At 46.3% G+C, this 23,149-nt stretch overlaps 1 protein-coding gene across 2 annotated transcripts; it reads left to right on the forward strand.

The window, feature by feature from the left end:
- The first annotated feature begins 3,091 nt into the window (after window positions 1-3,091).
- On the forward strand, window positions 3,092-12,737 carry LOC149450556 (uncharacterized). Of its 2 annotated transcripts, none has more exons than XM_089691761.1 (5): window positions 3,092-3,219; window positions 8,726-8,829; window positions 8,946-9,043; window positions 9,153-9,294; window positions 11,190-12,737. In XM_089691761.1, exons 2-5 carry the CDS (start codon window positions 8,796-8,798, stop codon window positions 12,518-12,520), a joined length of 1,605 nt encoding a protein of 534 aa, XP_089547887.1. In that variant the 5' UTR covers window positions 3,092-3,219; window positions 8,726-8,795; the 3' UTR covers window positions 12,521-12,737. The 2 variants fall into 2 exon arrangements, with proteins under 2 accessions (XP_089547887.1, XP_089547888.1); XM_089691762.1 differs by having other exon boundaries at window positions 8,729-8,829.
- The last annotated feature ends 10,412 nt before the right edge of the window (window positions 12,738-23,149 follow it).

Below are 23,149 nucleotides of genomic sequence, written 5' to 3' on the forward strand. Positions count from 1 at the left end.
TTCTAAGTAGTCTGTCTCTCTCTGATATGAAGGACGGGATATTCTGGGTAGTCTGTCTCGGTGTCTGATATGATGGAGGGGACACACTGGGTAGTCTGTCTCATTCTCTGATATGAAGGATGGAACATTCTGGGTAGTCTGTCTTGGTCTCTGATATGAAGGACGGGACATTCTGGGTAGTCTGTATCGTTCTCTGATATGAAGGATGGGACATTCTGGGTAGTCTGTCTCTCTCTGATTTGAAGGACGGGACATTCTGGGAAGTATGTCTCTCTCTGATATGAAGGACGGGACATTCTTGGTAGTCTGTCTCGTTCTCTGATATGAAGGATGGGACATTCTGGGTAGTCTGTCTCTCTCTGATATGAAGGATGGGACATTCTGGGTAGTCTGTCTCTCTCTGATATGAAGGATGGGACATTCTGGGTAGTCTCTCTCTCTGATATGAAGTATGGGACATTCTGGGTAGTCTGTCTCTCTCTGATATGAAGGATGGGACATTCTAAGTAGTATATCTCTCTCTGATATGAAGGACGGGATATTCTGGGTAGTCTGTCTCGGTCTTTGATATGAAGGATGGGACATTCTGGGTAGTCTGTCTCGGTCTTTGATATGAAGGACGGGACGTTCTGGGTAGTCTGTCTCAGTCTTTGAAATGAAGGACGGGACATTCTGGGTAGTCTGTCTCAGTCTCTGTTATTAAGGATGGGACATTCAGGATAGTTTGTCTCTCTCTGATATGAAGGATGTTACATTCTGGGCAGTATGTCTCTCTGATAAGAAGGACGGGACATTCTGGGTAGTCTGTCTCTCTCTGATATGAAGGATGGGACATTCTGGGTAATTTGTCTCTGTCTCTGATATGAAGGACGGGACATGCTGGGTAGTCTGTCTCGGTCTCTGATATGAAGGACGAGACATTCTGGGTAGTCTTTCTCTCTCTGATATGAAGAATGAGACATTCTGGGTAGTCTTTCTCTCTCTGATATGAAGAATGAGACATTCTGGGTAGTCTGTCTCAGTCTCTGTTATTAAGGATGGGACATTCAGGATAGTTTGTCTCTCTCTGATATGAAGGATGTTACATTCTGGGCAGTATGTCTCTCTGATAAGAAGGACGGGACATTCTGGGTAGTCTGTCTCTCTCTGATATGAAGGACGGGACATTCTGGGTAGTCTGTCTCAGTCTCTGATATGAAGGATGGGACATTCTTGGTAGTCTGTCTCGTTCTCTGATATGAAGGACAGGACATTCTGGGTAGTCTGTCTCGGTCTCTGATATGAAGGACGTAACATTCTGGGTAGTCTGTCTCATTCTCTGATATGAAGGACGGGACATTCTGGGTAGTCTGTCTCTCTGTCTCTGATATGAAGGACGGGACATTCTGGGTAGTCTGTCTCTCTGTCTCTGATATGAAGGACGGGACATTCTGGGTAGTCTGTCTCTCTCTGATATGAAGGACGGGACATTCTAAGTAGTATATCTCTCTCTGATATGAAGGACAGGACATTCTGGGTAGTCTGTCTCGGTCTCTCATATGAAGGATGGGACATTCTGGGTAGTCTGTCTCGTTCTCTGATATGAAAGACGAGAAATTTTGGGTAGTCTGTCTCTGATATGAAGGACAGGACATTCAGGATAGTTTGTCTCTCTCTGATATGAAGGATGGGACATTCTGGGTAGTCTGTCTCTCTGATAGGAAGGATGGGAGATTGTGGGTAGTTTGTCTCTGTCTCTGATATGACGGAGGGGACACTCTGGGTAGTCTGTCTCATTCTCTGATATGAAGGATGGGACATTCTGAGTAGGCTGTCTCGTTCTCTGATATGAAGGATGGGACTTTCTGGGTAGTCTGTCTCATTCTCTGATATAAAGGATGGTACATTCTGGGTAGTCTGTCTCAGTCTCTGATTTGAAGGATGGGACATTCTGGGAAGTCTGTCTCTCTCTGATATGAAGGATAGGACATTCTGGGTAGTCTGTCTTGGTCTCTGATATGAAGGACGGGACATTCTGGGTAGTCTGTCTCGTTCTCTGATATGAAAGACGAGAAATTTTGGGTAGTCTGTCTCTGATATGAAGGACAGGACATTCAGGATAGTTTGTCTCTCTCTGATATGAAGGATGGGACATTCTGGGTAGTCTGTCTCTCTGATAGGAAGGATGGGAGATTGTGGGTAGTTTGTCTCTGTCTCTGATATGACGGAGGGGACATTCTGGGTAGTCTGTCTCATTCTCTGATATGAAGGATGGGACATTCTGGGTAGTCTGTCTCATTCTCTGATATGAAGGATGGGACACTCTGGGTAGTCTGTCTCATTCTCTGATATGACGGAGGGGACATTCTGGGTAGTCTGTCTCGTTCTCTGATATAAAGGACGGTACATTCTGGGTAGTTTGTCTCTCTCTGATATGAAGGATGGGACATTCTGGGTAGTCTGTCTCGTTCTTTGATATGAAGGATGGGACATTCTGGGTAGTCTGTCTCGTTCTCTGATATAAAGGACGGTACATTCTGGGTAGTTTGTCTCTCTCTGATATGAAGGATGGGACATTCTGGGTAGTCTGTCTCGGTCTTTGATATGAAGGATGGGACATTCTGGGTAGTCATTTTCTCTGTCATGAAGGATGGGACATTCTGGGTAGTCTATCTCTCTCTGATATGAAGAATAGGACATTCTGGGTAGTCTGTCTCTCTCTGATATGAAGGATGGGACATTCTGGGTAGTCTATCTCTCTCTGATATGAAGAATAGGACATTCTGGGTAGTCTGTCTCTCTCTGATATGAAGGAGGGACATTATGGGTAGTGTGTCAGATTTTAGAGGTCTCTGTTTTATTATGCATTTTGTTTTTATCTTGTGTTCTGTGTCTTTAAGACTTTTCTATCTGTAGTAAAATATCTTTTTTAAACAGTTTGTTGCATAAGAGTTAGGTTTATTGTTTCTTACATTTTTTAGTTGTTTTTGATCTTCCCTGGTATCTCTGTAAGGTAGATACAATGCTGGAATGGTTATTAGGGGACATTTCTTGGGGCTGCAGTTCCTCTGAACTCCACAAGATGGTGATCTCATTTCTACTACCCAGACAGGACTTCTCTATGGAATACAGACAGGAAGTGATGTCAGGAACAGACAGGAAGTGATCTGGAATAAAGATAAGACGTTCCATTTGGTCTGAAGGAGATCGGAGAGGTTGCTGGACGTGGCAGTAGAGGAGGTAATTATTATTATACAGGATTTATGGCACCAACAGTGTCCTCAGCGCTGTACAATATAACGAGAGACAATACAGCAACAATACAGATCAATACAAGAGGGATAGGAGGGCCCTGATCCTGGGAGCTTATAATTTAAGAGGGAGGGGCTAGTGGTACAAAAGGTAGTAACTGTGGGGGATGGACTGGTTGGAAGAGTAGAAGATTCCTTTATTAGCTGAGGGCAGGAGAGGCTTCCCTGAAGAGAGAGGTTTTCAGAGATCGCCTAAAAGTGAACAGAGTAGGCAATAGTCTGATAAATTGGAGTAGAGAGTTCCAGAGGATGGGAGAAGCTCTAGAGAAGTCCTGGAGACGAGCATGGGAGGAGGAGACAAGGGAGCTAGAGAGTAGGAGGTCTTGCGAGGAGCGGAGAGGAAGGTTTGGGTGATATTTAGAGACAAGATCGGTGATGTACTTTGGGGCAGAGTTATAAATGGCTTTATATGTTATTGTTAGTATTTTGAATTTTATCCGTTGGGCAATGGGAAGCCAGTGGAGGGATTGGCAGAGAGGGGTGGAGGACACTGAATGGAGGCCAGTGGAGGGATTGGCAGAGAGGGATGGAGGACACTGAATGGAGAGCAGTGGAGGGATTGGCAGGGAGGGGTGGAGGACACTGAATGGAGGCCAGTGGAGGGATTGGCAGAGAGGGGTGGAGGACACTGAATGGAGGCCAGTGGAGGGATGGAGGACACTGAATGCAGAGCAGTGGAGGGATTGGCAGGGAGGGGTGGAGGACACTGAATGGAGGCCAGTGGAGGGATTGGCAGAGAGGGATGGAGGACACTGAATGGAGGCCAGTGGAGGGATTGGCAGGGAGGGGTGGAGGACACTGAATGGAGGCCAGTGGAGGGATTGGCAGAGAGGGGTGGAGGACACTGAATTGAGGCCAGTGGAGGGATTGGCAGAAAGGGGTGGAGGACACTGAATGGAGGCCAGTGGAGGGATTGGCAGAGAGGGGTAGAGGACACTGAATGGAGGCCAGTGGAGGGATTGGCAGAGAGGGGTAGAGGACACTGAATGGAGGCCAGTGGAGGGATTGGCAGAGAGGGGTAGAGGACACTGAATTGAGGCCAGTGGAGGGATTGGCAGAAAGGGGTGGAGGACACTGAATGGAGGCCAGTGGATGGATTGGCAGAGAGGGGTAGAGGACACTGAGTAGAGGCCAGTGGAGGGATTGGCAGAGAGGGGTGGCAGATAAACAACGGTTAGTAAGGTGGATGAGTCTGGTAGCAGCATTCATGATAGACTGAAGAGGGGATAGCCTGCGATGAGGTTGGCCAATGAGGAGGGAGTTACAATAGTCAAGGCGAGATATAACAAGGGAGTGAATAAGTTGCTTAGTGGTTTCCGAGGTTAGGAACGGGCGTATCTTGGGGATGTTGCGGAGGTAAAGTCTGAAAGATTTGTACAGTGATTGGATTTGGCGGTGAAAGGACAGATGGGAGTCTAGGATTACACCTAGTACCCTGGCATGAGGGGAGGGACTGATGATTGTATTATTGATCTTGATGGAGAAGTCAGGGGAGGGGGCACGGGCCGGAGGGAATACTAGGAGCTCAGTTTTGGAAAGATTGAGTTTGAGGAAGTGGAGTGACATCCATGCCGATATGTCACTTAGTAGGTTAGTAATGCGAGAGGAGACTGAAGGGGTGAGGTGAGGAGGAGACTGAAGGGGTGAGGTGAGGAGGAGACTGAAGGGGTGAGGTGAGGAGTAGAAAGATAGATTTGTGTGTAATCAGCATAGAGATGGTACTTAAAGCCATGGGAGTTTATCAAGTGACCAAGGGAGGAGGTGTAGATGGAGAAGAGAAGGGGTCCAAGGACAGAGCCTTGAGGGACCCCTACAGAGAGAGGGAGTGAAGAGGAGGAGGCAGAGTTATTGGTAACACTGAAGGAGCGCTGCGATAGGTAGGAGGAGAACCAGGAGAGAGCAGAGTCTCGGAGGCCAAGAGAATATAGTTTTTTGAGGAGGAAGGGGTCAAGTAGTAAGAGTACGAAGTAGTGGCCATTAGCTGGGATGAGAATGAAGTAATGGCCATTGGTTGGGATGAGTACGGAGTAGTGGCCATCGGTTGGGATGAGTACAGAGTAGTGGCCATCGGTTGGGATGAGCACGGAGTAGTGGCCATCGGTTGGGATGAGCACGGAGTAGTGGCCATCGGCTGGGATGAGCACGGAGTAGTGGCCATCGGTTGGGATGAGTACGGAGTAGTGGCCATCGGCTGGAATGAGTACGGAGTAGTGGCCATCGGCTGGGATGAGTACGGAGTAGTGGCCATCGGTTGGGATGAGTTCGGAGTAGTGGCCATCGGTTGGGATGAGTGCGGAGTAGTGGCCATCGGTTGGGATGAGTGCGGAGTAGTGGCCATCGGTTGGGATGAGTGCGGAGTAGTGGCCATCGGCTGGGATGAGTGCGGAGTAGTGGCCATCGGCTGGGATGAGTGCGGAGTAGTGGCCATCGGCTGGGATGAGTGCGGAGTAGTGGCCATCGGCTGGGATGAGTGCGGAGTAGTGGCCATCGGCTGGGATGAGTGCGGAGTAGTGGCCATCGGCTGGGATGAGTGCGGAGTAGTGGCCATCGGCTGGGATGAGTGCGGAGTAGTGGTCATCGGTTGGGATGAGTACGGTGTAGTGGCCATCGGCTGGGATGAGTGCGGAGTAGTGGCCATCGGCTGGGATGAGTGCGGAGTAGTGGCCATCGGCTGGGATGAGTGCGGAGTAGTGGCCATCGGCTGGGATGAGTGCGGAGTAGTGGCCATCGGTTGGGATGAGTACGAAGTAGTGGCCATTGGTTTTAGCAGACTGTAGATCATTAGTGAGTTTTAGTAGGGCAGTTTCAGTGGAGTGTAGTGAGTGAAAGCCAGACTGTAAAGGGTGAAGAAGGTTGTTGTCGGTGAGGTGGGAGGAGCTCAGGCGATTGTAGACTAAGCGTTCTAGGAGTTTAGAGGTAAATGGCATCAGGGAGATGGGTCTTAAGTTGTTCAGGTTGGTGGGGTCCAGGGAGGGCTTGTTAAGTATGGGAGTGATGTGCGCATGCTTTAGAGGGGAGGGGAAGGCAGCAGTAGAGAGGGAGAGATTGAAGATGTGAGTGAGGGAGCATAGGATGGAAGAAGAGGGTGACCGTAGTAGTTGTGAGGGGACAGGATCCAGGGGGCAGGTAGTGAGGCGGGCTTCTGAGAAAACCTTAGTGACCTCTTTGGTAGTAGCGAGGTCAGAAGAGGAAAGTGTTGAGGGAGGTTTAGTATAAGGTATGCTAAGTGGGATGGATGTCTGTGCAGTGGTGATGTCCCTACGAATTGCATCAGTCTTGTTTTTGAAATGATTTGCAATCTCATGAGCAGTGAGTGAGGTACTGGGTGGAGGTGGAGAAAGTAGAGAGTTAAAAGTAGAGAAGAGAAAACGAGGACTGGATGACAAGGTATTGATGAGAGGGACAAAGTCGTCTTGTTTGGCAGCATGGAGGGAGGAATTGTATGTGAAGAAAGCAGATTTATATCGGGTGAATGCTTGCTGAGATTTGGTTTTATGCCACAATCACTCCAACAATCATTTCTGGTGTGGTCAGTCTGCCACGGATGTAATGGTCGGGGCCTGATGCTTCGTGTTGTTAGAGGAGCAAGTCAGTCTAATGTGGATGAGAGCAAACTGTTGTAGACAGCAGTGGCCAGGTCAGGGCAGGACAGGGGAGAGATTCTGTCATAGAGTTGGTCAGTTGCAGAGTGGAAAGGAGCCGGGTTCAAGTTGTGAAGGTTTCTGCGGGTAATTGTTTGCTGCTTGGAGGGATAGGTGTTTGAAGATGAGGAGACTGTGAAGGTGATGAGATTGTGATCAGAGAGAGGAAAGGGGGTGTTTGTGAGGTTGTAGGGAGTGCAAAGATGGGAGAAAACAAGGTGTAATGTATTCCCATCAGAGTGAGTGGAGGACGGTATACATTGTGCTAATGCAAAAGATGAGGTTATGTAGAAGTGTTGGGATGTAGCCGGGTTGTTGACATTAATAGGAATGGTAAAATCTCTGAGAATGATAGTTTGTAGTTTAGAGGACAGAAAGTAGGGTGTCCAGGCGGAGAAATCATCAAGAAAGCGGGACACGGGTCCAGGAGGCCGATAGATCACTGCAATCCTCAGAGAATGGGAGAAAACAGCCGGATGCAGTGAGTCTGGGAAGAAGAGAAGGATAGAGAGGGAGGATTAGGGGGGACTTGAAAGGTGCTCAGTGGGGATAGAAGCAAACCAACCCCACCACCTTTCTGACCACTGGGTCTGGGTGAGTGGATCCAGATGAGGCCTCCATAGGGAAGTGCTGCGGGGGAAGTAGAATCTGCTGCTTGGAGTCAGGTTTCTGTAATTGCTAGTAGGTTAAGGGAGCGGGAGACAAAAAGGTCATGGACAGAGGTGAGATTATTACAGACAGAGAGGGCATTCCAGAGCACACATGAAAAAGGGAGGCTGGTTTTTGTGAGCACGGGGACTGATATTAAATTGAGGGGATTGCAGCTATTCCTGGAGGAAAGAGGATGCCTGGTGTGGGGGTGAATTACTGGAGGACCAGAGCTTGGGGAGATATCCCCAGAGGTTAGGAGAAGAAAGAGGGTGCCAGATGTGGGGGTGAAATACTGGAGAACTAGGGTTTGGGGAGATATCCCCAGAGGTTAGGAGAAGGAGGAGGGTGCCTGGTGTGGGGGTGAAATACTGTAGGACCAGAGCTTGGGGAGATATCCCCAGAGGTTAGGAGAAGGAGGGTGCAGAAAGTAAGATGGGAGCGGGATGTACACGAGCGCACATGCCTTCCAGACCTGGTGTTTGGGTCAGCAGGAGGTGATGAGAGCAGTAGTAGGGAGTTGGTAGCAGTGAGGGTGAGATGTACAAGTTCTGGGGTGGAGCAGAGGGGTGAGATTTTTGGAACACAGGAAAGTAATATGAGAAGGAGGCGTAGAGGGGAAATATGAAAGGTACACGGAGTGGGACTCAGACTTGTAGGAGATATTTCCCGGGGTGTTTGCTTGCAGTCTGTCCAGCATGCAGGAGAGTTTCTTGTTGTATCTTCCTGCTGCTTTAGTTCAACTGCTTCTTAGCACTCCATCAACGCAGAACTCACTCAAAAGCAGCCCCCCCTCAGTGATCTTCCCCCATCAGTGACTGTGCCCCCCATCAGTGATCTTCCATTAGCTGATCTAAATTTATAGGGAGATGGCCCAATGAGCACTCATCTCCACCCCAATTAGGAACTGATAAGGATCACATGAATGGGGGGGATGATTCTCAAACACAGACCAGACACAGGCTACAGTCATAAAACGGTAATAAGATGTTATGTTCTATTTACACCCAGTAGCCCCCCGTCATGTCCGTCCTCTTCGTCCATAGTCATGTCCATCCTCTTTGTCTATAGTCATGTCCGTCCTCTTCCTCCGTAGTCATGTCCGTCCTCTTCCTCCATAGTCACTATGATGTCTTTTATCTCCAGCAGATGATACACACATGTTGATGATATACATCAATATTTAGAAGGACACAAGGATCTCTACAAGGACGTCATGATGGACAATCAGCCGCCCCTCACATCACCGGGTAAGAGGAGACTTTATTGTAAAGGAGAGAGCAGTACGGAGGATCCACCTAGATCCCCCATCATCTGATAAACACATAGAAACAATGGATTCAGTCAGTGTGTGTGTTTCCTACAGATGGATCCAGTCATGGGAACCCACCAGAGAGATGTCCCCGTCCTCTGTATTCCCGGGATTCCACACAGGAAGATCACACCATCCCTCATTATTACAAGGTTGGTGGGACGGAGCATCTAGAACATGGATTCATGGAGACAATGTGTGGATTTTTTTATGTGACCTTATATTTTACAGATGATATTTTCTCTCATTTCCTTGATTTAGAGTGGAGATCCAATCGATATAGAATTTGAGGTGAAAGCAGAAGAAGAAGAGGCGTATGTGAGGGATGATCAGCAGTCTATGGAGGAGGATGGAATAACGGGGACATTTATAGAGGAGGACACTCCTACAGAGATCAGCACAGGTGGGTCATGAACACTAAATCCATTCCTCCACCCATACTGCTCACTGATTGGTCCAGAGTAGGGCGGGGACTGGGTGATATCAGCCTGTAATCCCCTGGTCACTTTCCTGAGCTGTGTTCCCCGTCCTGTATTCCTGGATTTCTCTCGGATAATCTTCCTTCTCTGTGCTGCAGACACAATTTATGTCTCTAGACTGGATTTATGGAGGTTCTGGGGTTCAGCTGGCAGCAAAATGTTGATTCATGAGCATTACTAGACATGCTCATGAATCAGCATTACTTGGGGCATGTAATTTGGGCCTCCTGCCCCTTGCCCAGGTCTAGTAAGATCTCTGACAGAACATTTCTCCCAGGGTTCCTTGCTCTGTGGTCTGCTGGCTGTGCCGGGTGGAGAAATATGTCTGTAGTGTCTCAGACCCAAGTCACTGAGTGCAGTCTCAGGAGGTGGGAGGCAGCGGTGTGGGATCTCTGCAACTTGTCTACAGTAAACATTTAATCTTCCACTGATTACTGAATACCAATATTATGAGTTCTGACCCTTACACTGTATAATGTATATTGTACATTCCATACTCCTGACCCTTGCACTATATACTCTATGTTGTACATTACATACTCCTGACCCCTGCACTATATACTCTGTTGTACATTACATCCTCCTGACCCCTGCACTATATACTCCATGTTGTACATTACATCCTCCTGACCCCTGCACTATATACTCCATGTTGTACATTACATACTCCTGACCCCTGCACTATATACTCTATGTTGTACATTACATACTCCTGACCCCTGCACTATATACTCTGTTGTACATTATATACTCCTGACCCCTGCACTATATACTCTATGTTGTACATTACATACTCCTGACCCCTGCACTATATACTCTATGTTGTACATTACATACTCCTGACCCCTGCACTATATACTCTATGTTGTACATTACATACTCCTGACCCCTGCACTATATACTCTATGTTGTACATTACATACTCCTGACCCCTGCACTATATCCTCTATGTTGTACATTACATACTCCTGTCCCCTGCACTATATACTCTATGTTGTACATTACATACTCCTGACCCCTGCACTATATACTCTGTTGTACATTATATACTCCTGACCCCTGCATTATATACTATATGTTGTACATTACATACTCCTGACCCCTGCACTATATACTCTGTTGTACAATACATACTCCTGACCCCTGCACTATATACTCTATGTTGTACATTACATACTCCTGACTTCTGCTCTCCCCCCTCCCCCCACTGCTATATATACACATAATATGGATTCTCTTTTGTTACACCCATTTCCTCCCAGCTGGACATTTTATATCGGATGATGTGATTGGAGCACAGACTTTTACATGGTGATAATAATGTGATAACATCCTCCAACTTTGGACCCTTAAACAGAAAGTGATAATGAGGGAGGAGTCAATACCCCAATGATGGTGGTCTTCAGGATCAGTCCAGTCTTCATCTTGGTTGTTCTCCCCCCATCCTCACTCTCTGACCTCTGGTGGGGCTCAGCCCCGCTGTTCTTCATGACTAAATCATGGAGTAAATAAGGAAGTGCAGTACTTCTTGTGTTGGGAAGATGGCGATGAGTGATAGAGGGGGTGGGGACCCTCGTCCTATAATCCCCTCATCACTGTCCCTCCTATAAAAGACAGTTCTGGTTGTTTCCTCACTCTCTGACTAAGGTCCATGAATAAAGAAATAACCTGGTAGGAGATCAGAGGAGCCATTTCCTAGTTTCCTTGATGGTGGAATTGTAAACTCCTCAGAGACCAAGCTGCCTGATGTGGGCGGAGTCCTGGTTTGGGGGAACCAATCAGCTCCTGTCTAGTAATCCTCTTTATCTTTGTATTTTAGTCCATGGCCGGGAGATGAGGAAAACCTCCGAGGATTGTCTCACTTTGTCTCCAGACTGGAAAATAGAAGATGAGGACATCACACAGAATAGTCCAGGAGAAAACCCGGCTCCCTCCAATGTCCATCCGGCACCACCCAGTGTAGATGGACCATCGGATTCCTCGTATCCTGAGAAACCTCAGAGTGTGCTGGACCGGGCCGGCCTTCCAACAGGGAAGAGCTTCTCCTGTACTGAGTGCGGGAAAGGTTTCCAGTCTAAATCTGGTCTGAATGGGCATAAAAGATTTCATACAGGGGAGAAGCCACATTCCTGTCCTGAGTGTGGGAAATGTTTTTCAGAGAAGTCCAATCTTTACAAACATCAAAGAACTCACACAGGGGAGAAGCCGTATTCCTGTCCTGAGTGCGGGAAATGTTTTTCAGAGAAGGTCAGTCTTTCCACACATCAGAGATCTCACACAGGGGAGAAGCCGTATTCCTGTCCCGAGTGTGGGAAATGTTTTTCAGTGAAGTCCAATCTTTACACACATCAGAGATCTCACACGGGAGAGAAGCCGTATTCCTGTCCTGAGTGTGGGAAATGTTTTTCATTGAAGTCCAATCTTTACACACATCAGAGATCTCACACGGGAGAGAAGCCATATTCCTGTCCTGAGTGTGGGAAATGTTTTTCAGTTAAATCCCATTTTAAAAGTCATCAGAGATCTCACACAGGGGAGAAGCTGTATTCTTGTTCTGAGTGCGGGAAATGGTTTTCACTGAAGTCCAAACTTGATTATCATCAGAGATCTCACACAGGGGAGAAGCCACATTTCTGTCCTGAGTGTGGGAAATGTTTTTCATTGAAGTCCAGTCTTTACATACATCAAAGATCTCACACAGGAGAGAAGCCGTATTCCTGCCCTGAGTGTGGGAAATGTTTTTCAGTGAAGTCCAGTCTTTACACACATCAGAGATCTCACACGGGAGAGAAGCCGTATTCCTGTCCTGAGTGTGGGAAATGTTTTTCAGTTAAGTCCTATTTTAACACACATCAGAGATCTCACACTGGGGAGAAGCCATATTCTTGTCCTGAGTGTGGGAAATGTTTTTCAGTGAAGTCCAGTCTTTACACACATCAGAGATCTCACACGGGAGAGAAGCCGTATTCCTGTCCTATGTGTGGGAAATGTTTTTCAGTTAAATCCCATATTAACAGACATCAGAGATCTCACACTGGGGAGAAGCCGTATTCTTGTCCTGAGTGCGGGAAATGTTTTTCACAGAAGTCCAGTGTTTACATACATCACAGATCTCACACAGGGGAGAAGCCACTTTCCGGTCCTGAGTGAGGGAAATGTTCCTCACTGAAGTCCTGTTTTCCTGTACATCAGGTATTATAACGGGGTAGACAGATCAGATGGGTCAATACTTATTGGGGGGTGGAATGTGGAAAGATGGGGGGAGGGCGATGGTAGATGATAAGAAGGTTCCCATGTTACAAACAACCAGTGCAATTGGTACCATTTTTGTATGCAAATAAAAAATACAAAAAATCCATGTGAACAAGGTGTCGGCAAATGAACAAGGTGTCAGTGAATGAAAGTGTTTGTTCCCCAATGCCAGAAGTGTGCCCAGCACAATAGGTGAGTTGGAAGGTTTGGTGCATGAAGAGAACTAGGATTGAATTGGTATTGCTGAATCTTGGCTTCATTCCTCACATGACTGGGCCATTCATATTCCTGGCTAGGTTCTCTTTCGGAGAGACGGGGGAAATAGGAAAGGGGGTGGTGTCTGTCTCTGTGTGAGAAGTGATCTCAGAGCGAGTGTGAAAGAGGACCTAGTTGATGGAGAGTGTGATGAGGCTGAAGTATTATGGGTGGAGCTGCACATGGGGGGGCGGTACTACAAAGGTCATCATTGGAGTTTGTTATAGGCCTCCCAGTGTTAATGAGGAGGTGGAGACTCAGCTCCTCCCACAGATGGAAAGGGCTGCAAGGGCTGGGACAGTGATAATAATGGGGGATTGTAACTACCCGGAAATTGACTGGAGTAATGGTACTGCAGGAACAGTTAAAGGCCAAAAATGTATAAACCTACTACAGGACAATTTTATGGTCCAGTTCATAAAGGCCCCAACTAGGAATGATGCTCTGCTGGACCTGGTCATCTCCAACCATGCTGAGCTTATTTTGAATGTCCATATAAAATAACATCTGGGTAGCAGTGACCACAACATGATTTCATTTATTGTTAGCTATAAACAGTAAGCACAGGAAAAATAAAAATGCTCAATTTTAAGAGAGCTAATTTTCCAAAGTTGAGAGCTGCTCTCCAAGACTTAGACTGGGAGGGAATATTGGCATCAATGAACACAACACAGAAATGGGAGTTCTTCAAAAAGACTGTATGTGACCACACTGCAAAATATATTCCCATGGGCAACAAGTATAAAAGGCTACAAATCCAACCTATGTGGCTTACGGCCAAAGTTACAAAAGAGATAGATAATAAGAAAAGAGCTTTTATTACATATAACAATGAAGGAACGCGATCATCGTTTACACATTACAAAGAATAGAACAGAAGATGCAAAAAGGAAATAAAGGCACAAAAACTGAAAACAAACGACAGAAAGATATCAGGACGACCCCAAAACATTCCTCCAATATATGAATAGTAGAAAGGTCCGGTCCCAGCATGTAGGCCCTTTACAGAACCATCTAGAGGGGGGGGGGACGACAAAGAGAAGGACAATGTATGAAATCCCTTCTTCAGCTCTGTGTATACAAAGGAGCATGGGGGGGCTCTTGTCCATAATGGGGGGTGGTACTGACACCCCCCCAGATGATCCACATTGGCTCACAGTTGATATGATCCAGAAATATTTAGACTGAATAAAGCCCCTGGACCGGATGGCAGACACCCACGGGGCCTTAAAGGATTCAGCTCTGTCATTTCACGGCCATTGTTTCTGTCCAGGAATGAGAAGATCGCCATGACGCATGAATCTGACAAGACATACAGGCAGGTGGGCAGTAGGACCCAGGCACGCCTGTCACCAATGATGGCACCGGCAGGCACTAGGACCCAGGCGCGCCTGTCACCAATGACGGCACCGGCAGACAATATGACCCGGGTGCGCCTGTCATCAATGACGGCACCGGCAGGCACTAGGACCCGGGTGCGCCTATCACCAATGATGGCACCAGCAGGCACTAGGACCCAGGCGCGCCTGTCACCAATGATGGCAGCGGCAGGCAATATGACCCAGGCGCGCCTGTCACCAATGATGGCACCGGCAGGCACTAGGACCCAGTAGCGCCTTCCACCAATGATGGCACCGGCAGGTAATATGACCCAGGCGCACCTGTCACCAATGACGGCACTGGCAGGCACTAGGACCCAGTTTAACCCCTCGCCATCCTGAGGATTTACCCCCCTTCTTGACCAGACCTCTGGCGCTCTACTAATTCAACGGATAATTGTGCGGTCATGCAATGCTGCACCCAAATGAAATTTATGTCCTTTTTTTCACACAAATAGAGCTTTCTTTCGGAGGTATTTGATGACCTGTGTGGTTTTTATTTTTTGTGCTATAAACAAAATAGACCAAAAATTTTGAAAAAAAAACAATATTTTTTACTGTTGGCTATAAAAAATATATAGTAAACTCAAAGTTAGTTATAAATTTAGGCCAAAATGTATTCTGCTCCATGTTTTTGGTAAAAAAAATCCCAATGAGTGTATATTGATTGCTTTGTGTGATAGTTATAGCGTCTACAAACTATGGGAGAGATAATGGAATTTACACCATTTTTTACTATACAGCACTGCAGTTTTACTGACAATTGCGCGGTCATGCAATACAGTAAATAAATGAACTTGTAACTAAACTCTTCTTTAAACATAGATGAATCTATCCCAATATACAATAAAATAAAAAAATAAATTGTAAAATAAAATAAAAATCCCCAAAAATTATATATCAAACTAAATGTCCCAAAAAATAAATGTCCAAAATGTCTCTGTAAAGATGTCTTTCCAAATTCCAGAGCAAACTCGTATCATCTTTAATCATCCAGTATGGAAATTCCAAAATTCTTCATGAACCTCAAAAAAATAAACTTCTGATAGTGTATTACCTTTAAACTGAACATACATGTAAAATAGTGAAAGAACCGTGTATCATGCCAACTGCATACCGTGAGCTCACACGTGAAAAACCAATTCCTCTACCAATATATCAATCTCTGAATATGTAAATACACTCGTGACAAGAATCAGAAGAGTGACCATTCCAAGTCCAAACGATGAAACGTGATCACCTCCAAATAGTGAGAATGGAGAATAACCCAAATCTCTAATAGTGAGCACTACAAACTCAATAATAGTGAACAATAAAGTGCTCTCCTCCAACTGGGGCAACAATGGATCATTCCCCTCTGGAAATAAATCCCAGGCTTTCAGGGGATAGTCGCACTCTCCAGGCTTCCTAATGTTCCTGTTGGCACTCTTCCATATTCCTCATCAGGTGAGATAGGAGACAATCAGCGCTATATAGTAACAGAAGTCAATATTTATTGAATATCTTACATTACAATTGAAGAATATCAGCTTCCAGCATTCAGAACAGCTCAGGTGTAGTCCTATGTATAGAGAACCGCATGTTCCCACTTCCAAAATGGCCACCACCACACTTCCGGTTTTGCGTGAGTTCTTCAGACGTTGCGTGTCCCGACATGTTTCGTCACTTCCTGGACTTTTTCACATGGGATCAAGATGTCTGAGAGGTGGTTCCTTATATTCTGTCCCACATCAAGGGCAGGAAATCGAATCCGCCATCTAACTATATGGAAAAACGACAGCATGTATATCTTTATTCCCATTCCCTATATGAGCACTGCAATCCCTATACGAGCACTGCAATCCCTATATGAGCACTGCAATCCCTATACGAACACTGCAATCCCTATACGAGCACTGCAATCCCTATACGAACACTGCAATCCCTGTACAAACACTGCAATCCCTATACGGACACTGCAATCCCTATACGAACACTGCAATCCCTGTACAAATACTGCAATCCCTATACAAGCACTGCAATCCCTATACGAACACTGCAATCCCTACACAAACACTGCTATCCCTATACGAGCACTGCAATCTCTGTACAAACACTGCAATCCCTATACCAGTGATGGCGAACCCGTGGCACGCGTGCCACAGCCGGCACGCCGAGCCTTATCTGTGGGCACGCCAGGAGAATCCAGCGGCGCGCTGTCTTCCCGGCTGTAGTGTGCGTGACAGCCGGGTCCCAAGTGCGCATGCGCAAGAAGCAGTGCTCTTTGTGAATGGTAAGGCGGTACCTGGGACACATGACAGATCCCAGAAGCCGCCGGACCAATCACAAAGCGCAGCGCTTCTCGCGCATGCGCACTGGGCATCCGGCTGTCCGCCCACACTACAGAAGCCGGGAAGACAACGCGCGGCTGGATAAAGGAACAGGTAAGATAAAAAAAAAAACTCTGCGGAAGTAAGAGCGGGTACCTGTCAAATTCAGGTACCCGCTCCCCCTCCCTCCCCAAAGGTCAGCAGTCATCCCTGTGCTGTCCGCAGTCTCTGGTCATCTCCTGTGCTGTCCGCAGTCTCTGGTCATCTCCTGTACTGTCCGCAGTCTCTGGTCATCTCCTGTACTGTCCGCAGTCTCTGGTCATCCCTGTACTGTGTCCGCAGTCTCTGGTCATCCCTGTACTGTCCGCAGTCTCTGGTCATCCCTGTACTGTGTCCGCAGTCTCTGGTCATCTCCTGTACTGTGTCCGCAGTCTCTGGTCATCTCCTGTACTGTCCGCAGTCTCTGGTCATCCCTGTACTGTGTCCGCAGTCTCTGGTCATCCCTGTACTGTGTCCGCAGTCTCTGGTAATCCCTGTACTGTCCGCAGTCTCTGGTCATCCCTGTACTGTGTCCGCAGTCTCTGGTCATCCCTGTACTGTCTGCAGTCTCTGGTCATCCCTGTACTGTGTCCGCAGTCTCTGGTCATCTCCTGTACTGTGTCCGCAGTCTCTGGTCATCTCCTGTACTGTGTCCGCAGTCTCTGGTCATCCCTGTACTGTGTCTGCAGTCTCTGGTCATCTCCTGTACTTTCCGCAGTCTCTGGTCATCCCTGTACTGTGTCCGCAGTCTCTGGTCATCCCTGTACTGTGTCCGCAGTCTCTGGTCATCCCTGTACTTTCCGCAGTCTCTGGTCATCCCTGTACTGTCCGCAGTCTCTGGTCATCTCCTGTACTGTTCGCAGTCTCTGGTCATCTCCTGTACTGTGTCCGCAGTCTCTGGTCATCTCCTGTACTGTGTCCGCAGTCTCTGGTCATCTCCTGTACTGTCCGCAGTCTCTGGTCATCTCCTGTACTTTCCGCAGTCTCTGGTCATCTCCTGTACTGTGTCCGCAGTCTCTGGTCATCTCCTGTACTATGTCCGCAGTCTCTGGTCATCCCCTGTACTGTGTCCGCAGTCTCTGGTCATCTCCTGTACTATGTCCGCAGTCTCTGGTCATCCCTGTACTGTGTCCGCAGTCTCTGATCATCTCCTGTACTGTGTCCGCAGTCTCTGGTCATCTCCTGTACTGTCCGCAGTCTCTGGTCATCTCCTGTACTGTGTCCGCAGTCACTGGTCATCCCTGTACTGTCCGTAGTCACTGGTCATCCCTGTACTGTGTCCGCAGTCTCTGGTTATCTCCTGTACTGTGTCCGCAGTCTCTGGTCATCCCTGTACTGTCCGCAGTCTCTGGTCATCTCCTGTACTTTCCGCAGTCTCTGGTCATCCCTGTACTGTGTCCGCAGTCTCTGGTCATCCCTGTACTGTCCGCAGTCTCTGGTCATCCCTGTACTGTGTCCGCAGTCTCTGGTCATCCCTGTACTGTCCGCAGCCTCTGGTCATCCCTGTGCTGTCCGCAGTCTCTGGTCATCTCCTGTACTGTGTCCGCAGTCTCTGGTCATCTCCTGTACTGTCCGCAGTCTCTGGTCATCTCCTGTACTGTGTCCGCAGTCTCTGGTCATCTCCTGTACTGTGTCCGCAGTCTCTGGTCATCTCCTGTACTGTCCGCAGTCTCTGGTCATCCCTGTACTGTGTCTGCAGTCTCTGGTCATCTCCTGTACTTTCCGCAGTCTCTGGTCATCCCTGTACTGTCCGCAGTCACTGGTCATCCCTGTACTGTGTCCGCAGTCTCTGGTCATCTCCTGTACTGTGTCCGCAGTCTCTGGTCATCCCTGTACTGTCCGCAGTCTCTGGTCATCTCCTGTACTGTGTCCGCAGTCTCTGGTCATCTCCTGTACTGTGTCCGCAGTCTCTGGTCATCTCCTGTACTATGTCCGCAGTCTCTGGTCATCCCTGTACTGTCCGCAGTCTCTGGTCATCCCCTGTACTGTCCGCAGTCTCTGGTCATCTTCTGTACTGTTCGCAGTCTCTGGTCATCTCCTGTACTGTGTCCGCAGTCTCTGGTCATCTCCTGTACTGTGTCCGCAGTCTCTGGTCATCTCCTGTGCTATGTCACCAGTCTCTGGTCATCTCCTGTACTGTGTCCACAGTCTCTGGTCATCCCTGTACTGTGTCTGCAGTCTCTGGTCATCCCTGTACTGTGTCTGCAGTCTCTGGTCATCCCTGTACTGTCCGCAGTCTCTGGTCATCCCTGTACTGTCCGCAGTCTCTGGTCATCCCTGTACTGTCCGCAGTCTCTGGTCATCTCCTGTACTGTGTCCGCAGTCTCTGGTCATCCCTGTACTGTCCGCAGTCTCTGGTCATCCCTGTACTGTGTCCGCAGTCTCTGGTCATCTCCTGTACTGTGTCCGCAGTCTCTGGTCATCCCTGTACTGTCCGCAGTCTCTGGTCATCCCTGTACTGTCCGCAGTCTCTGGTCATCCCTGTACTGTGTCCGCAGTCTCTGGTCATCCCTGTACTGTGTCCGCAGTCTCTGGTCATCCCTGTACTGTCCGCAGTCTCTGGTCATCCCTGTACTGTCCGCAGTCTCTGGTCATCCCTGTACTGTGTCCGCAGTCTCTGGTCATCCCTGTACTGTCCGCAGTCTCTGGTCATCCCTGTACTGTCCGCAGTCTCTGGTCATCCCTGTACTGTCCGCAGTCTCTGGTCATCTCCTGTACTGTGTCCGCAGTCTCTGGTCATCCCTGTACTGTCCGCAGTCTCTGGTCATCCCTGTACTGTGTCCGCAGTCTCTGGTCATCCCTGTACTGTGTCCGCAGTCTCTGGTCATCCCTGTACTGTGTCCGCAGTCTCTGGTCATCCCTGTACTGTCTGCAGTCTCTGGTCATCCCTGTACTGTGTCCGCAGTCTCTGGTCATCCCTGTACTGTGTCCGCAGTCTCTGGTCATCTCCTGTACTATGTCCGCAGTCTCTGGTCATCCCTGTACTGTGTCCGCAGTCTCTGGTCATCTCCTGTACTGTGTCCGCAGTCTCTGGTCATCCCTGTACTGTGTCCGCAGTCTCTGGTCATCCCTGTACTGTGTCCGCAGTCTCTGGTCATCCCTGTACTGTTAATTAGTTTGCACTACTGTACGAGTTGTTTTTTCTAAACCAAAAGCTCGATATTCAGGTTTCATTGCAGTGTTGGCACTTTGAAAGAAAGTTGGTTTTGGGTTGCAGTTTGGGCACTCGGGCTCAAAAAGGTTCGCCATCACTGCCCTATGGTAATGACTCCCTCTACTGGTCAATCTATGCATTCCCAGATCAATACATTCTACATCTACTCACACACAAACTAAACCTGATCCATATCCCCCAAACTATCTCATAAAAATGATAATAAATATATAATAAAATAAATTAAATATAAAATAAATAAAATCAACCCCTAAAAAACACTAACAGTTAATATAAAATCTACCAAATACATAAAAGTTTTCACTGTTTTACATGTATGTTCAGTATAAAGGTAATACACTATCAGAAGTTTATTTTTTTGAGGTTCACAAAGAATTTTGGAATTTCCATACTGGATGATTACAGATGATACGAGTTTGCTTTGGAATTTGGAAAGACATCTTTACAGAGACATTTTAGACATTTATTTTTTGGGACATTTAGTTTGATATAATTTTTGGGGATTTTTATTTTATTTTACAATTTATTTTATTGTAAATTGTATTTATGTATTATTTTATTGTATATTGGGATAGATTCATCTATGTTTAAAGAAGAGTTTAGTTACATGTACACATACTTTCAAGGGTGAAAGTTTACTTTTCTTTGGGTATAGTAGATATTTTTGTAGGTGATAAGGTGCGGAATTCTGTTTATTGATTATTGTGTACGTAAATGAAATTTGCATCCTTTTTTTTCCCAAATAGTTTTCCTTTAGTGGTATTTGATCACCTGTACACTTCTTATTTTTTGCGCTATAAACAAAAAAAGACCAAAATTTTTAATAAAAATATTTTCTCATTTCTGTCATGAAAAATATCAAAAAACTAAAATTTCATCATAAATTTAGGCCAAAATGTATTCTGCTCCATGTTTTTGTAAAAAACATTCCCAATAAGTGTATATTGATTGCTTTGTGAAAGTTATTTCATCTACAAACTATGGGATAGATGATGGAATTTACACAGCTTTTACTTTCTGACTGCCCATCATATTTCTTGAGGTGCTAAAATACCAGGACAGTACAAACACCCCAAATGACCCCTTTTTGGACAGTAGACACCCTAAGCTATCTGCTGAGAAGCATATTGAGTCCATGGAGAATTTTTTTTTTTCCACAAGTTTTTGGAAAACTAAAAAAAACATTTTTTTTTACACAAAGTTGTAACTTAAATTATATATTTGTCACACAAGCCATGAGTATATGTGGACTTACACACCAAAATACATTCTGCTACTTCTACCGAGTATGGGGATACCACATGTGTGAGACTTTTTGGGAGCCTAGCCACATACAGGAGCCTGAAATCCAATGACCACTTTGAAAGCCTGAAGGTGAGTAACTTCCTCATTTCACTTCCTGACTACCTATCATAGTTTCGGGGGCCCTGAAATGCCAGGATAGCACCAACCCCCCCAAATGACCCCTTTTTGGAAAGTAAACACCCCAAGGAATTTAAAAAGAGGCATGGGGAGTATTTTGCAGATTAAATTTTTTTCTTACAAGGTTTTGAAATATAAAAAAAGAAAACAAAAAATAAGTTTGTTTTTTTTTTTCTTCAATTTTCAAAAACTTGTGACAACAAATGAGATCTGCAAAATACTCGCCATGCTTCTTATCAAATTCCTTGGGGTGTTTACTTTCCAAAAAGGGGTCATTTGGGGGGGTTTGGTGCTATCCTGGCCTCCGAAACTGTGATAGGTAGTCTGGAAGTGTAATGAGGAAATAAAGCCATTTAAAAGCCTGAAGGTGCTTATTGGATTTTGGGGTCCTGTACTTGGCTAGACTGCCAAAATGTCTCACATGTGGTACCCCCATACTCAGGAGAAGTAGCAGAATGCATTTTGGGGAGTAATTCCACATATACCCATGGCACGCGTGAGTAATAAATCATTTAGGTGACAATTTTGTGTAACAAAAAAAAAAATGTAATTTTTTTAAAGCAAACACCCTAGTGAATAAAATGGTGGGTACTGCAATTTTTTATGGCACATAGTACATGTGCAGTGATTTTTCAGATGCAATTTAAAAAAAAATGCACTTTTTTTACTTTTAATGCACAAAAACACAAAATATTGGGCAATTATTTGGAAAGTTATAAAATATGATGGTATGCCAAGTAAATAGATACCAAACATGACCTGCTTTAAAACTGCGCATGCCCCGTGCAATGGCAACAAACTGCATACATTTAATATCCATAGGCAATGTTTTAAAGCTACCTTTAGATGGTAGCCTTTACAAGCTACCATTTTAGATTTACAGAGGAGGTCTGGTGTTAGAATTACTGCCCTTCATCTGACATTCGTGGCGATACCTCACATGCATAGTGCAACCGCTGTTTACATACCGGCACAGGGTCAACACTCATGAATGCAGATGCGTGCGCGGGGAGGTGAGGGTACTTTTTTTTTTAAAGTTCTTTTGATTTTTTAAATTATTTTTACACTGTCCCTTTCATTTTTTTATCACTTTTAATGCTATCACAGGGAATGCAAACATCCCCTATAACCTCAATGGGCATTGTCATATATTCTTTTTTGAGAAATCTGGGGTCTATCAGACTCTGGATATCTCCTCTGCCCTTACATTATCTAATCTCACCAAGATCGGTGTGATCAGATGCTTTCCCAATTTACAAATGTTTATATCCTGCAAAACTGAAGTGATGAAATGCTCGTAGCTTCCAATTTCTTAGACTATAGAGATGATTGGCACCATTCTGGTCTCCAAACAGATCTATGGTCAGCTGGCAGAAACACCGGCTGCATTCTCACGTTCCCCCGATGGCACGGGACTGCCTGAGGAAAGCTGTGGAAGGCAGTGGGGGAGGGGGGCATCGTCTCCCGCTGCTTGGAAAAGCAATCCTGCAGTTAATAAGCCACTAGGATTGCTTTTCCATGAAAGTCGATCACCGGCTGAAAAATACGATACCAGGGTGATGCCTGCAGCTGTAGGCATCATCCTGGTATAACCATTCAAAGGCCCTTGTTGGGTTTACAGTAATACTTCAGATTACAAATTTAATTAGTTCTGCAGGACATTTCGTATAGTGAAACACTTTTTCCCAAAGAAATGTACTGAAAACCAATTAATCCGTTCCGAAGGTCAGAAAAACAGTAAACGCTACTAATATACTGTATAAGTTATTTTATTAACTCATGTGGTATTTTAGTAGTGACAACCATGCTGGTGAAGGGGGAACCCAAAACTCATGGGTTTCAGTAACATTTTGACTGCTGAAGCCAGATTAAAAAGTAGATGTTTATTATACAAGCATGTACAGGGGCGGACTGAGCATTTGGAAACTCGGGCACTGCCTGAGGTCAA

Source organism: Staurois parvus, unplaced genomic scaffold, assembly GCF_062004578.1.
Source record: "Staurois parvus isolate SC_StPar_1 unplaced genomic scaffold, SC_StPar_1.0 ptg000571l, whole genome shotgun sequence".
Taxonomy (NCBI): domain Eukaryota; kingdom Metazoa; phylum Chordata; class Amphibia; order Anura; family Ranidae; genus Staurois; species Staurois parvus.